Source organism: Nannobrachium achirus, assembly GCF_963921795.1.
Source record: "Nannobrachium achirus genome assembly, chromosome: 9".
Classification (NCBI taxonomy): Eukaryota; Metazoa; Chordata; class Actinopteri; order Myctophiformes; family Myctophidae; genus Nannobrachium; species Nannobrachium achirus.
Window position 1 is genome coordinate 25,284,166 of NC_137818.1, and position 16,695 is coordinate 25,300,860.

General features: G+C 40.4%; 2 protein-coding genes across 2 annotated transcripts; both read left to right on the top strand.

The window, feature by feature from the left end:
* Positions 1-956: 956 nt before the first annotated feature.
* On the top strand, positions 957-8,121 carry eif2s2 (eukaryotic translation initiation factor 2, subunit 2 beta). The gene is made up of 9 exons (XM_080733182.1): positions 957-1,071; positions 1,619-1,802; positions 2,393-2,493; positions 3,534-3,666; positions 3,966-4,066; positions 4,253-4,401; positions 5,361-5,417; positions 5,803-5,888; positions 6,263-8,121. The coding sequence occupies exons 1-9, from the start codon at positions 1,057-1,059 to the stop codon at positions 6,436-6,438; spliced, it is 1,002 nt and encodes a 333-aa protein (XP_080589308.1). The 5' UTR covers positions 957-1,056; the 3' UTR covers positions 6,439-8,121.
* A 542-nt stretch (positions 8,122-8,663) lies between these two features.
* Positions 8,664-16,441, top strand: LOC308290601 (uncharacterized protein). The gene is made up of 6 exons (XM_080732505.1): positions 8,664-8,830; positions 9,402-9,598; positions 11,246-11,376; positions 12,499-12,701; positions 13,780-13,857; positions 14,622-16,441. The coding sequence occupies exons 1-6, from the start codon at positions 8,724-8,726 to the stop codon at positions 15,118-15,120; spliced, it is 1,215 nt and encodes a 404-aa protein (XP_080588631.1). The 5' UTR covers positions 8,664-8,723; the 3' UTR covers positions 15,121-16,441.
* The last annotated feature ends 254 nt before the right edge of the window (positions 16,442-16,695 follow it).

Here is a 16,695-nt window from a genome sequence, read left to right on the forward strand (position 1 = left end):
GCTCTAATGTGATGGACTGTCAGTTAAGCACAATGATTATTATATATTTTTTTCCATGTACAGTAGCCTTATCACCCAGTACCCTGGCTCATAAGAATATCTATCATCTATCACGTGGATACCCATTAAAACAGCTTTGTATGTCCACTGTGCAACCAGGATCGGTCCATATCTGATATTTTGGCAGGACAGCGATCATTGTCTTGTGACTCTTCCTCTCTGCCATCACTCACCTATGACAGTTTCCATGTTATGGTTTCATATTCAAAGCAGCAACACAGCCGGTCACTGCAGCAAAGAGATCAATATCTCTTGACATTTTGTTGCATGGAACTTTCTGTACTTTAATTTCTACATCTCAGATCCAAATATTGTACCTTTTCTCCACTACATTTTTTGAAAACTTTAGTTACAAGAACTTTGATTATTACAAAACATACATTAACCACTTCAGCCTATACATTTATGCCATTTGAAAATAGCCAATCTACAAGCTCATGTCTTGCGATTCGACGCATTGTGAGTGTGTAGATCTGCTATTTTCAAGATTTTTAAACATTTGAATACTTTAGTTGAAATGGGACATTTATTTTTATTTTTTTAAGAACTTTGTCTTTATTGCAGATTGCACTTTTATATAACAAACAAATACAATTAAACCAAAAAGAAAAAGTACAATAGGGGTTCACATTATAGGCCTATACCTTCATATTTACATCTCTCCTTTTTTCATTTATGATTAACCATTTTTCCCATCTACTTTCTACCTTTGGTACTAGGCTACTTAAAGTACATTTTGACACCAATATTGTTGAACTTTTACTCAAGTACATGTTGAATTCTGGACTTTTACTTGTAACCATAGAGTATGCTTGTAACTGATAATGTTGAGTACTTTTTCCACGCCTGCGACCAAGCGTCGCGCAGTGCTGACGTAACGAGTTGTCATGCGTACTGCGAGTCCAGCGCTGATGCAAGACATCTTTTGGGCGCAGTGAGTGAGACTGTTGGAAGGATAAAACCTAACAGATTCCAGGCAATTTACAGTCCGCAAACATGTCAGGAGACGAGGTAAGCTATCGGAGACTATCTAATAATTTCTGCCTATCGCTCAATACCTCAGTTGCCGGCGATAAGATGTAATTTAAGACATGATGGTTGATGGAATGACTTTGGGCCTCCTGCTCAGCTCTGAGTCCGTTGCTCCACTCCTCTCCACATGGTTACAATGAACCATCCACCTCGAACGGCAGCACACAACTGTAGACTGTAGAAAACCTACACATGTTTCACTTGCACGCTTCACTTCTAAATATGTGTTGTTAATTTGTATTCACTGACACATCAATCTTCCGTGTCACCAACAATGATTATTGAAATATATATGTCAAGCTAATTTATGCTAACGTTGGTTAGCTGCCCGGCCTTTTGATGTGTTCCACCGGCAGCTGTGTTATATTGTCTTATTGCGTTTAATTGTTCATAGTGAAGTCCTACAGCTGTCCGAATGCTTTTGAGCAGTATGTTTTTTACCTTGCTAAATTGTGACATACTCGGGTGCCATATGTCTTGTCAGCCATGTCAATATTAACCGGTTGCATTTCTCATTTACTTTTAGATGATTTTCGACCCCAACATGACCAAGAAAAAGAAGAAGAAGAAGAAGCCCTTCATGCTGGATGAGGAAGGAGGAGAGGGGGTCGGAGGAGAGGAGGCCAAGGAGATGGAGGCGAAGGAGGTGGAACCAGAGGGAGGAGAAGACAAGGAGCTGGATCTAGATGAGGATGAAGGAAAGAAGAAAGGTAAAAGGGTAGCCACAACTTGCAACTCTAGATTAAAAATATTAAAAAATAAATCTAGAGTTGTGACACCAACCATTGACAGCTCATGAATCCAAACAGAAACTTCTATCTGATTGTATTAAACAATGTTAAACCAACATTGCAGATAGAAAGAAAATAATTCAACCTTCCGCACAGCTGCAAAGTGTTTCTTTAAAAAAGAAAAAAAAAACACCGTAGACATGTTATGAGCTACTTTGTCAAGAAATTCCGTGCAGGTGATTATTTTTCGAAGTGTTGGGAGTTTTGAACTAAGCACTCCTTCTCAATAACGCCTGCTTGAACGCCTCCTGAATTTCAAATGAAATTAACCACTAGAGTTGGGTGATAAGCCAAAATATTCGTATTCATAACCATTAAAAGAAAGTTAGAGCTTTGACATCTGCTAGATGGAGTATTATCGACATGATTGAAAAGTTGCACAGTTGCACAATCTGAAACTGGGGCACAGCACTCGAAATTAAGATGTATTATGTAAATGTATACAACAATCTCAAATGTGGAAAAACTATGAGTCAAGTAATAAATGCTTTATTGTTTTATCTCCGTAGAACAATCTGATGATCTGGATGACTTGAACTTCTTCAACCAGAAGAAAAAAAAGAAGAAACCGAAGAAAGTGTTTGATAATGAAGTTGAGGAGGGAATTAAGGTCAGTTCACTTCAGTTGTGGTCTCTTTTCTGCTTCACCAATCAAATTGGTACAATGTAAAATCCTCAGTGTAACTGTAAAGACCAATTTTGTAACTCAGCTACAAAATTCTCAGTTCACAAATGTTTACTCTTAAAGAGTCATGAAACCCCAAATCACCTTTTCTATAAATATATATTATAGTCACTTGTGATAGAGAGCAATGATATGGTTCAATTTGCCCATATGCTTGTGGATTCAGAGCTTTCTGATGTCTCTGTAGCTATTTTGTATATTTTCTTCCAGTTTCTGTGTAGAAAATAAATATTTGGCGCCACTCATTACATATTTGCTCACTGTGTATCATTATTTTTGGCGTGAGATGGTTTATCTAATTAATATTAACGTTTTGTTTCATATAGGTTTGTATCAACGGGGCGTGGTTTCACTGTACTTAAGTTTCTGACCAGAGAAGCTCAGTGCTTCCATTCAGAAACACCCCCACTTAGAAACATCCCCATTCAGAAATACCCCCACTGAGGTTAGGGTTTAGGTTAGGTTTAGGTGACACCTCCATTTAGAATAATGGAAGTCAATCTTCTGAATGGAGATGTGTAACCAGTCCTGGGATCACTCACGGGTGTACGAGAGCGGCATCAAGCATAAATCACTGACATTAAGCAAGATAAACACATTATTAAAGGCCATTTGAATTCAGTATAAAGAAAGAAAAAGTTAACAAAAATGACCGACCATGCTGTGTTACAGTAAGTATCTCTATGTCACCACTTTTGACTACTCCCAGTGGTCCATGTTACTTGCGTCCACATTTTTGAGAGACAAGCTTGTTCATTTATCATTTTGTCTAGCTCGGATGAACAGGCTTCAACACCTTCTGATAAACCTTGACGATTAAAGCAGCAGCCTATGTTTGGATATGTCATGAACGCGTTTATATATTGGTGTCAGTCCAAATCTGATTTCCTTTTTGTTACTGGGTTGGCTCGGAGTAATTCCATTTTCTGATTGTTCTCTCACTCTTTTGTTCCATGTGAAACCAGGAGCTGAAGATTGAAAGTGAGCCGATTACAGAGGTTATGGAGGAGGACGATCTTGATCTTATGCTCCCAGCCAAGAAGAAGAAGCCAAAGAAAGTAGACTTTGAGGAGGGAGAGTTGCTAGAGAAGGATGACGGTGAGGACCAATGACTTTAAAAAAGAGTTAGAATCTGTGTACTGTATGTTAAGTCCAGTTTTGAAAGTATGTTTTATGAATATGAACAAGGATATAGACAGGAGGCTCTGAGTGCCGTCCCTCTGTCTTTTGCTGTTAGTTGTATTGATTTTATTTATGTTCTCTGTATTCTTCCTGTAGTACTTTCATGTGGTTATGTATCTCAACGGCAATACACGTTCTATTGTACTTGTGCGTTTTGTTGTGGCGTGCTCCCTGAATTTGTGTGTGTAATGATGTGTTGTACAATATGTTGGCAGCTCTTGAGGATGACGAGGGGAAAAACAATGATGGAATCTCATTTAGCTCCTCCATAGGACCAGCCTGGGCTGGTACTGAGAGAGACTACTCATATGATGAGGTAGGAGAGCTAACATAAACATACACACCTGCAAAAACGCATAAGCTCTCATCTTCTTTCCTCAACAACTACTGTTTTCATTGAGTACACTTAGGCAATACATACAAATCCTGATCAAGATGTCAAGAATGAATCTGTCAATCTATATTTATTTTGATGATGACTGTCTGCTATTCCTCCACTCAGCTGCTCAACCGAGTCTTCAACATCATGAGGGAGAAGAATCCAGACATGGTGGCTGGAGAAAAGAGGAAGTTTGTGATGAAGCCTCCTCAGGTGGTGCGAGTGGGTACCAAGAAAACGTCCTTTGTAAACTTCACAGACATTTGCAAACTGTAAGTCGCCTCCATTTTCCTGTTCAGCCTCCTTTACATTGCCTGTACCCATAGATATAAAAATCAAGATAACTCATTCGCCGCTGCAGTTCACCTGTAAAAAGACGAGAGGGTGGAAGGCATGCTGCCAGTGAAAGTGACTACTGGCCAATCGCAGCGCGTCTTTTTCGGGACTTGTCAGAATCTAGGGTGCGTTCGAATAAACGAACGACCAGAGGGCTCTGTTCCTTTAATCGAACGCACCCTGGTTTACGAAAAGACCTCTGATTGGCTTACCAACTTCTGTTTGTGTGACGCACGCTAGGCGGAAGCTTGCCCTCCTGCCCATAGAGGTATGGCTCTGCTGCATAAGTAGAAGCAAGATTACTTTTTCTTGAAAATCAAGTAAAAGTACAAAACTAGCTCTTATGTGGACTTCTCTAGTACCGTAAGCCAATTTATGTTCTGTAGGGTGGAAACGGGATAGAGCGCTTGTTTTCGGTGGAGATGACGAAGGCGCACCATCTTAGCATTCACCAGCATTGGCAGGTTAGCTACTCACCAGCGTCGGCAGGTTAGCATTTCACCAGGTTAGCATTCACCGGTGTTAGTTTTACTGAGGTTAGGTTTAGGTGAGTGACCACAATAGAGCGCTCCCTACCTCCGGTTCAGCCAATCACAAGCTTCACAAATGGGTTTGGGGTGTGGTTATCCCGTTTCCACCCTAGAGAACTGAAGCTCACGTACTGTAACTACTAGAACAAGAAACAGTTGCGTGCTGTGTGGTTACTGTTAAAGAGCCCATATGGCCTTCTGATCATCATAACCAATATAAATATATACTAACAACCAAATCCCTCTCCAATCCAGTGATGGCTCTCAAGCATTTCACCATTTTTTTTTTTTTTTACAAGAAAGCTTTTTCAGAAAACAAATGAAATATCCTCCTGATTGTCATTTTAAATTAATTTTTATTACAGGTTGCATCGTCAGCCAAAGCATCTCCTGGCTTTCCTCTTGGCTGAGTTGGGTACAAGGTAATACCTGTTATTTACTATATATACTTAATTTAATTTAATAGGATAATAAATTTACACATTTATCCATCTGTTAGTCAATTCATATTTAAATGTTTTATATCATAACAAGGAGAGGAACATCTGTTCACTTTTATTCTATTGCTCTTGAGTACTTTTGACCATCTTTTTGTAACGATATAAAGTACATTTCCACTCATTAGTTCTACCACATTCTCTTTAATTATGTTTATTTTGTGTGTGAAACTTACTCATCTATTAATCGTACCAATAAAAATTCAAATTGACATCTGGTTTAAGTACTTAAACTTTTTCAATTATTTAATTTTGTATGTGTTGAAACTGTTGATGTTATGTTTGCTTAACATTTCTTTCCCTTCACCAGTGGTTCCATAGATGGAAATAATCAGCTTGTGATTAAAGGCAGATTTCAGCAGAAACAGATAGAAAACGTATTGAGAAGATATATCAGTAAGTGAGACCTATTTGTCACCATTTACTCTAAGACGTTAGGTGTATAAAAATGATTGGGTTTCTCAGATCTAGTTTATTATGTTTTTACATTTTGGTATATAATTCTTTGTAATATATTAGTAATACTGTCATACTAAGTTGACAATATCTTTGTCGTCATGGCCAGGAATTATACATTGAGTTTTTAAGTGGAGTCGAGCTTTATATTCAACGAATATGTAGCGGGAGCTTGTTACCCGTATACTGTATATCTTGCACTGTTTGTTCACAAATGGATTGTGTGTAGAATTTCCACATGTGGATAAGAAAAAAAGATTTCCATTGATCTTATTCTGACATTAATTATATTTTCCCATCACTCCCCCCAACAGAGGAATATGTGACGTGTCACACTTGCCGCTCTCCAGACACCATCCTCCAAAAGGACACTCGTCTCTACTTCCTACAATGTGAGACCTGCCACTCCCGCTGCTCGGTCGCTAGCATCAAGACCGGATTCCAGGCTGTCACGGGCAAGAGGGCACAGCTCCGCGCCAAAGCCAACTAAGAGGTCACCTACCCGGGGCTGGCTCCCCCCTCTCTCTCCTTGGGAGGATGACTTGGGGCGGGGTGGCTAGACGCCCCCTCGTGATTTATAACTGGACTTTCTGTATTGGACAGTTGGAGGTTTGGCTGTTGATAAGCGATGATTCAGCCCAACCATGCAAAGGAGTGTGTGTGAGAGGCTAAAGTTGAGTGGTTTGTAGAATATATGAAGGGGTTAAGAGGTGTTCACAGGCAGGGCCACAGACAGATGATGTGTTTTATGTACAATTCACATTGGAGCATTTTGTGGTCTCGCTTACAAACCCAGCTCTCTTATTATTATTTTTTTCTTTTTCCCTTTCTTTTTTTTCTTTCTTTTTAATTTGCTGTTCTCCTTGATTCTCCCCCCCTGGGAATCCTGAATTAACATTATTTGATTCCTTATTTCCCCCCCTCTCCGTTGAACAAGCACCACATATCAAACCAGTTGGATGTGTTTTGAATAAGTCATTTAAAGCTGCAATCTGTAAGTTTAATGTTATCACCCGGGATTTGAATTGGTTAAAATAACAATCACTGCAGATGTGCTAGTTAGATTAAACATGCTATAACAGATTGGTTAAAATGATATTTTATTCATCAAAATAATTTGCAGATTGTAGCTTTAAAGAGATCCCTCTGTATAGTGTACTCTTGCTCAGGTGAACTACAACCAGAGAGTTTATTTGCTCCATTGACCATAACATCTTGGCCTTAACGCCTGATTTATACTTTGTTGTGCACTGATGTCTCACACAATAAATAGCCTATAGTTAGCTCACAATAGTTATGAGCTTATAGATGTGCTTTTTTCTGGGTGAGGCAAATGGGCAACCCAGTTTAACTTAGGCTTTAATCACTCATTTGTCTTTATCACTGTTTTCTCCCGATAATGAATCCATGGGTAGCATGCTGCTTGTTCTCTGGTAGGTTAATGACACTAGGTCCCATAAAGCTTCCTCTACCCTAGCTCATAACGAGATGTATCAGAAAGACACAAGGTTACAGTATACACAGTGGGGAGAGTTGTCAACTGTTGTTAGTTGCCCAAGAGACTCTTTACAAGGGTTTATAGAACTATCCAAACATGGACTCTGACAGTGAGCTTGTGTGTGAGAAATAGATAGGAAATTTGCTGCGTGTTTAGAGTTTGTAAATGGCATTGATGAGCAAGTGTTCTTTTTCTTTGGTTCCTGCAGTTTAGATCCACTCATTCTACCTAAGTGGAATCCGGATGTGAGACTGAAAATAAAGTGCCCAATAAGAGGTTTTGTCATGTGAAACTGGTTGCCTAGGTAATCTCAACACGCTTCCCTTAGATATCAACTTATTGTGAACTGGTACCTCAAAGCAGATGTCCTAATAGGGTTGTTTATTTCAACTGGGATCCAGAATATTTACACCACAAGCAAGGTGGGAAGTGAAGAGTTACATTTTGAAATTAAAAGTCATAATTTGAATACATTGACAAAAATCATTACTGTCATGAAAATAACACTGTTGTGTACTATTGAAAATATCCTAAAACCTTTTCTAATCTGAAATGGATGCATATTTGTTTGAGTGAATCTCTAAATTAAACTGGGTCTTGTTGAATTGGTGCATATGGTTGAAAAGATCTTGAAATCATTTTAAACCTGGTTTTTACAAAAAAATAAAATATTCAACTTGCTCCCTCCTATCATTGTTCTCTTTCATTCAGATTGATGACTGTACAACTCTGGTTATACGTTATACAATGTGTATTTTGTTTTTAAGACTTTTGTTTAAAGACGTAAAATACCTGCACTTCTACTCCACTACATCTCAGATCCAAATATTCTACTTTCAATGCACTACATTTATTTGAACACTTACTAGTTACTTTGTAGATTTTGATTATTATTACAATGATGATGATTTCAAAAGATGTTTGTACATTTGAAAACTTGAAATGGGAAATTCTGCACACTGAGCACTTTTACTTTTGGTACTTAAAGACAAGTACATTTTGATAACACTTTTGTACTTTTACTCAAGTACATTTTATTTCATTGAGTATTTCTACATTTAGTACATTACTTTTACTAAAGTACAAAATGTTAGTACTTTTCCCACGACTGTACGTGCTTTTATTTTTTAAAGAGATTGGAAGAGCGGAAGTGAGTGAGTGTGGTGACTTCCCTATGCTTCCTCCTCTTTACGCTCACAACCATAGATATATCTGCTTACAGCAGCAGGTCGCCAGTGAACTGAACAAGTCGTGTTGGAGGAAACAAACGAATAACCATGCCTCGCATTTACATTGGACGACTGAGCTACCATGTCCGTGAAAAAGACATCCAGAGGTTTTTCGGTGGATATGGAAAGGTCGCGGAAATTGACTTAAAAAATGGGTGAGTTTCTTTTCGTTTGTGCAACCAATGTTGAAAACGCGGGTTAGCTTAACGTTAGCCCGGCCATGCTAACTAACAGCGCTAACTGCTAACCCTCGGAAAGACTGAGTATCCCAAAATCTCGGATTATATGTTGTTTTTTCACTCTGTCATTGTTTAAAAGCATCTATATGTCATTCAGCGATATATATAGGGATATCATTCTTGAAATTAACTTTCACTTGCTGCCAGTGAACAGTGCACGCACGGCCAATATGGCGCCTTATGTTCTTTCCAATGGCGGCGTGTTAGGGTATGGCGTGCTCGGTATTGGATGACTCTGAGTCCCCCCATTTATAATTGTAAAATCAATGTTAATTTAACTCTGAACGTACTTTACACTGAGTTACATACCCATAAGGGTCAATTTGGTTTCTAACTATCATTTAGCTGGGGACCCCATGGAACTCCCAACAAGGACCTCTGGGGGTCCCCGGACCCCACTTTGAGAACCAATGAGTTGAACAACGAACGCCAATTTTAAATACGTAATAGTTGTGTTTTCCCCTAATTCAATTATGTTCATCTGTAGGTACGGATTCGTGGAGTTCGAGGATAACCGAGATGCCGACGATGCCGTGTATGAACTGAACGGGAAGGAGCTGTGTGGGGAGCGGGTGATCGTGGAACATGCCCGTGGACCGCGACGAGACCGGGATAGCTACGGTGGTGGTGGTGGTGGGGGCTACGGCGGCGGCGGCGGTGGCGGTGGTGGTGGTCGCAGTAGTGGTAAGTGCAGTATATTCCAACACACTCGGTTCAGTTCAAAGGGCTTTATTTGCATGAAAAAACACTCCCTCCCCGTTGAGAGAGATTTCAACACACAACACAACTCTCCGTTCTTTAGAGACACTGGATTTACCATTTTGTTGACTATCTAATTTGCAGGTGCGGAATCAAATGTCTATTTTATGCTAGTTGAGGATTAGCTCTTAAACATTAAGTTTTTTTTTTTTTACTTGACCAGATCTGCATGCAAATGGCAGTAGTTACGCAAGCCTATTACGTAATAACCTTTAGTACAGCCAGTGCTCTATGTTGAATGTTATGTAATGATTCTAACCAAGCGAAGTTCACTTGTGGTTTAGCAAAGTCAAGACTAACTTTTTTAATATATATTTATATTTTTATATTTAGCCTAAAGAGCTCTTGTCTGAGGTCCAGCCTCTAACAAGTGAACACTAGTAGACTTTATGTCTGGCCCTACAAAGCCTTATGTAATATGCAATATTTGGTCAATGCTGTATCCATTTCCTTTTGGTTTTTCCTCCTTTTTTGGAAAGCTCATCATGGCCTCATCTCTTGCGTGTTTGCCCTTGAGTATGTTTATTGCAAACACTCATTTTTCATCTCATTTAGCTTGCAGATTCTAGTCTAGATTTTTTTTCTTTTCCAAATGTACATGTTATATTTAAGTTTTGACAATTATTTTACATCTTTATATTTATATATCTTTATATATTCAACATTAACAAAAGTCCTTGATGTTTCAATTTGAAAGAGTCCAGTTGCGGGCTGAGGCTGAGAGTCCATTGAGGCTAAAGATGACTGGCTAAAGATGACTGCCTGTCCCGTTTGGCCTTGGCTTTCACCTTACAATGTGTGTGTCACCTACCTTTGCCCCCTCTTGATCCTTGGCTGACCTAACCGGAAGCCATGATGACAGCAACCTTTTGCCAATAGACCAGGGGTGATGGTGAGGATTGCCATTGGTTTCTATGTTGACAGCAAAAAAGTGCCGCAACAATAGTAAAGATCTTTTCTGGCGCAAGAAATGTTAGAGGATTTTAATTTAGTGAACACGGGGGGGAAAGAAATTGAACATGATTGATATTGGTCAGATGGTACAAAAGATTTTATCTATTGCGGTTGACTTGTTTTTCTTTAATTTGACTGACCGTTGTTGTGGACAGCAACATATGTGGATGCCCCACCATTTCATCTGTTTTTCAGGGTTCAAAGGTCTGGCAAGAACATCACTGTCCATTTTTTTTAATGCAGCTAAAAGCATCACCGGTGTCTTATGCTCGAGTCAGACAAGGCTTTGTGTTGCTGGAAACGGATGCAGTGGTGTTCTTTGCGGCAGTGAACAACTTCCAAGCGCTGACCTGTACAAACTTTTAAGAGCCCAAGCAGTGGCTTTGGTTAGATCACTTTACTGAAGGTTTGTCTTATTGTTGAAAATGGAAACACAGGGTCTTGTTTTATTTTTTCTCACAAGATCCAATCTTTTTGGTCAACTTGGACTATCTGGCTACTAGTCACTGGCTCACAATGAATCAATCAGGCTGATCTTTTTGTGTCAGTTTGAGAGAGAAACAGCCGTTTTGTCTTTGTTTCCCATCTGACAGTCTCCATTTCCTGTTCTGTTTAAAGGTGGTTACAGTAGAGACCGAAGCGGAAGCCGCGCTGGCACTGGCAGGGATAAGTACGGGCCTCCGGTTCGTACAGAGTACCGGCTCATTGTGGAGAACCTATCAAGCCGCTGCAGCTGGCAGGACCTGAAGGTGAGCATTTTGGACGGTCATTTGATTTACCATGTACTGTAGCTTATACATGCAGTGGTGGGCCTTGGAAGAGTGTATGCTTTCATTCAGCCATCGACTCTGAGCTGGCCTTGCTAATTAGCATACCTTCAACCAGAAAGAAGGGGGGTAATTAATTAGATGGGCTGGAATAAAAACCTGCATACACTTTGCTCAATTGCACATGATTGGACACCACTAAACGATACAACAGTATCAGTCTCTGTGGTTTTGCACTGCACCAAAACTACCAATCTGTCGTCACTGTCGTGGAATATAAAGGTTATATATATGCAGCCATATCATTTCTTCCTCAGTGGGAACTGGGAACACACTGACAACATCATGGCATGATGAGACTGCACAGACAACAAATGTACTGTGTGATACAATGAAGATTTATGACCTGAGTTCGATTCTATTAATACTTTCTAAATCAGTAATTCTCAAATTTTCAAGATTTTTAAAAAATGTTCAAAAATAGCAAATGTACAGTGTGAAGTGATGTGCAATGTGCATGCATGTCTGCTATTTTTTTAATAGCCAATGCAAAAATCACAACTATGGTCTGATAAATGTTATATAAACTGAGAGTAAAGAGGAATGCGTTTAAGATTTTACATTCCTAAAGGATTAATTATGGTGTGCCTAATGGCACAGCCAATTAATACACCAACTAGATGATCAGCTCGACATCAGTCATTCTATGAAAGTAATACTTAGTGCAATTTGAAGAAACTTATATTGGGGCAGTATATTTATGGATTTGTCAGATACGCATTTACCAGGTGCGTGCATATGGATATCACCGCTTTTCTAGAGAGAACTGCCGTCATTGACAGTTATTGTTTTTGCAACTATGCCTAAACCTAACCTTAACCTCAGTAGAACTATGCCTGCCAGGGAGCCAATAAGACAATGCGGGTCTATCCTATAACGTTATGATAGCAATTGGTAAATTGAGCAACACTAATCTGCTGGTAGATTGTTAATTTTTTTATAGGGGTGCGGTTATGGTTAGACCATTTTTGTACACCATAAATCCTATTTTTACTTTGGTGTTCCTGTTGGCATGTAAACCAACCAAATATTCTGCCATTCCAGGACTTCATGCGCCAGGCAGGAGAGGTGACCTATGCAGATGCCCATAAGGAGCGCACCAACGAGGGCGTAATCGAGTTTCGCTCCCAGTCGGACTTGAAGCGGGCTATTGACAAGCTGGACGGCACAGACATCAATGGTAGAAAGATACGTCTGGTGGAGGACCGTTCTCGCCGACGGAAATCATACTCCGGCAGCCGATCCAGGTGAGTTGAAGGCCGCAACAGTAATGCGATAGTATAAGGCCAAAAGTAGTATAAAGTCAGTAGGTGGCTAATAAACAAATCTACTTAAAGTTTAGATTATTATAATTAGGGATGTTAATCGACGCATTATTGGCGAATCGACGCGTCGCGGCCGAAAATCGACGCGTCGATCGACTTTTTTCACTTTTTTTTCGCTAAGCAGCAGCTGAGAGGAGAGCACAACGGCGAATTACTTAAAGCAACACAACGTATGCAGCTGCACCCATCAGAACTTGCACCAAAGCCCTATATAATAGCATGGAGTCTGTTCTTTAGAGACTAGAAGCGGAGTTACAACGTCCATGGAACGTAGTGGGGTCGCTCAGGCTAGCGCACCCCAGGCTAGTGTATCAAATGTGGAGCAGTGTCTGACTCGCTCTCTCCCCGACCGAGTCAACGGGTGTGTCGCATTAACGTGTATGTTGCGATCATCGCACACGACGGCGACGCTGCCATTAACAAGCGAGCTTTCGTGTCAAGCAATGAAGCATGCATGCAGAGGCAGGAGGTAAACAAAAGCATCCAGTCCATAGAGTTGATAGTCAGGCAAGTCAGCGCGCACTGCTATGACGCGCACATCAGCCCGGTCCAGTGTTTCTCAACCAGTAGTCCGCGGACCTGACTAGCGCCGCATGCATGCGAATGCACAACACATGCAGGCATGCACTCGTCTCCGACACAGACACACACACACACACACACACACACACACACACGGTCCTCTCACATATGGAAAACATTAACGCTTATAACGTTTTTGAACGATTAAAACCTTTTTTGGGGGAAAAACTTTTGAAAAATAAAAAAATATATATATTTTTCGATTTTTCGACTCGTACTTTTTGAGTCGCGGTGAGCGTGCGTCGATCGACGCGTCGATTTCCGATTTTTTTTTACATCCCTAATTATAATAGACATCATAAAGAGCTCATGAAGCTTTTAAAATGGCGTCAGCAAAGTAAACACCTGAAAGTAAGGCTTCAATGTATTTTTTATTAACATCCTTGTTCATTGCTTCCCTTTTCCCTGTCTGTCTCAGGTCTCGAAGCCGCCGTCGCTCCCGCAGCAGGAGCCGTCGGAGCAGAAGCTCCAGGAGCCGTTCCAGATCCCGCTCCAGGTGAGATCAGGATTGATTTGTATTCGTAGTAAACATTAACACATCTATTTTTTTCCCTTCCCCCCCATTAATTAATTCTGTATTAATTAATTTTCTGAGTTTTTACCTTACTTCCGAGGCTTCTTGAATGCACCACTGGTCCAAATGTAATCTGATTACTTCTGCTCAGCCGCAGCCGTCCGTACTTTTGTTATGGTCAGTAGAGAAGGGCTTGTTTTAAACAAGAACGCGATCTGGAGATAAATTACGAGATAAATCCATTTTCCTTCAGCAGCAATCCATTGCAGTAAACGGAGGTTTTCTTATATGATGCGACTTGAAAAAGGTCTATGGGAATTCATAATATGGGGGGGACAGGACAGGAACCAGGTAGGATGTGTAAATGACGTCAAACTTTGTAGCTCTATAGGAAACATTATATCCCGACTTAAGTCAGGAAACGCACTCAGTGGTCTGATTTGAAATCCCGGCATTAGCCGGGAAGGCACTTACTGTGATAAAGAATCATTTCAGAACATAATTTGGAAAACATAATTCCATATTCCGATATGGCCAGGTATATTACAGTAAAAGAAATGGACTAAATGACTGACTTTAGAAGCTTTTTGGGTGAGACGCTAAGCTTACAGACTTTGTTGTGTAGTTTATTTAAAAGTTTAGTCAATATAATGGCGTCAATAAACGTTAACAGTAAATTATGTGAATTATCTGAACATTGCTCTCCTAAAGCAAGTTAAACATTTCTATTCAACTATTCCTTGCAGATCTCGTTCCCGTAGCAACAAGAGGAGTCGTCGTTCCCGCTCCAGGTCAGGAAGAAAGTCCCCTGAAAGCAAGTCTCGCTCCCGCAAGTCTCATTCTCGCTCCCGCAGCCACAAATCAAAATCCCGCTCCCGCAGCCGCAAATCCCGTTCCCGCTCTGGAGAGCGCAAGTCAAAGTCGCGTTCAAAGAGCCGCTCTAAGGTGAAGTCTGAGCGTGATTCCCGCAGCCGTTCCAAGGAGAAGTCTGCTGACAAGAAGTCACGTAGCCGCTCGCCAAAGAAGTCACGAAGCCGCTCGCCAAAGAAGTCTCGTAGCCGCTCACCGTCTCCGGTGGAGAACGGCAAGGACGAGCGTGAAGCCAGGTCCGCTTCCCGCTCCCCTTCCCCTTCCCCTCAAGAAGCTGAGGACAAACACGCCACGTCTGTTGAGAAACGTTCTGCCTCGCGCTCCAAGTCCCGCTCACGGTCTCGCTCACGGTCTAGATCAGCCTCTCGGGATTAGGCTGTTTCAGCTGTTGAAAATTGTTGAGTTTTTCCTTGATTACTATGCTTATTTGTAACAGGCAGTATTTTGATTGCTCATGCTTCCTGAGTTGTCTTATTTGTTCTTCCCACAAGTTTGCACTTGATTCATGTTAAGATTTGCATTTCCTAGATTATATATACCAATGATTGGCATACATGGCATATGCTAGCGGGTAGGTATGGGTTAGCTATCATTGCTTTATTCTCCTGTCCATTAGTATTTTCTAGGATTTATTATTTTTGTTTTCATTGTGATATTGATTCAGGCTCAAGTGCATGCTTGTAGGGGGAAAAAAAGATTTAGAATTGGGTTGTGTTTTTGTTTTTACCAGGGTTTTTTTTTTGTTATTGATTTTTGTTTATTCTTCTCCATGCCTTAATAGGTGCATTCCAGTTGTATCAATCAAAATGTTGTCGCTGTCAACGTCTATAACCAGAATGCTCAATAACATACAAAACGGCATACCAGGATGCACAAGGAAGGTTGTAATTGTATTTTTGTTGGAAAACAAGTAGTGCTAAGATCCCAATTTCGTTTTTCTTTTTTTTTTTTTGTATCTTGTACATAGAGCTTACTGTATGTGATGGATTTGACCATTTCCTCCTTTGTGCTGTTCCTTGAGTCTTATGTTTTGTCAGGTGCCTGCAGTGAGTGGTCTATAAAGAAAATGTCCCCACTATATCAAAATTACTTGCAGGATTTAACATTTCTAGAGTTTCCTTGTTTCATGCCATTTAAACTATCTTCATTGAATGATTTTTCAGTGATGTGTAATTCTCTTCTGACAAAGGATTTGACAATCCACTGCCCCCCTCCCCTTGTTTTCATTTTTTGATGTAAAGCTAATAAATCATGTGAATTCAAAATATGTTCAAATCAATAGGCATAATGTGCAAAGAATTTTGTTCTAAGAGCGGCATTGGTTCAGGATATAGAGTGGCCATTTGGGAACCTTCGATCCTCTGCTCCTCCTGGCTTGGTGTCGAAGTGTCCTGAGCAAGACACTGAACCCCAGATGCTGTTCAATAGTTGTCATCCATCTTCATCCACATTTTGGGTCACTGAGGTAACCCTTAAAGCGGTGAGTCCCAGGCCACATTACCTCTTCTAACTGGGGAATCCCGAGGTGTTCAAAGGCCAGCATGCAGATATAACCCCCTCACCCCGTCTGGTCCTCGGTCTGCCACTTGGCCTCGTCCCAGCTGGGTGATGGTTGTCCAGGTGTGTGGCCATGTCAGGGTATTGGCAAATATGACAACCACCATGTAATGTGATTTCTCTACTTGATCTGTGTGGTTCAAAGAAACGTTCATTTTTATTGTACATTTAAATAAAGTTCTTATTGAAAACATTACCTTTATATGTTGCCTTAATGATTGATAAATATAAAAAGACTGCAGTACCACCGCGACCTATATCTAATTATGTAATGAATGGTTTAACGTTAAGGGCTGGGCATCTCTGGAGAAATGGAACGGCAATATTTCCCGGGGGAGATCACAAATGAAAACATGGCTTTTATTTTTAGCATCTCTCCAAGACTGGTTTTGA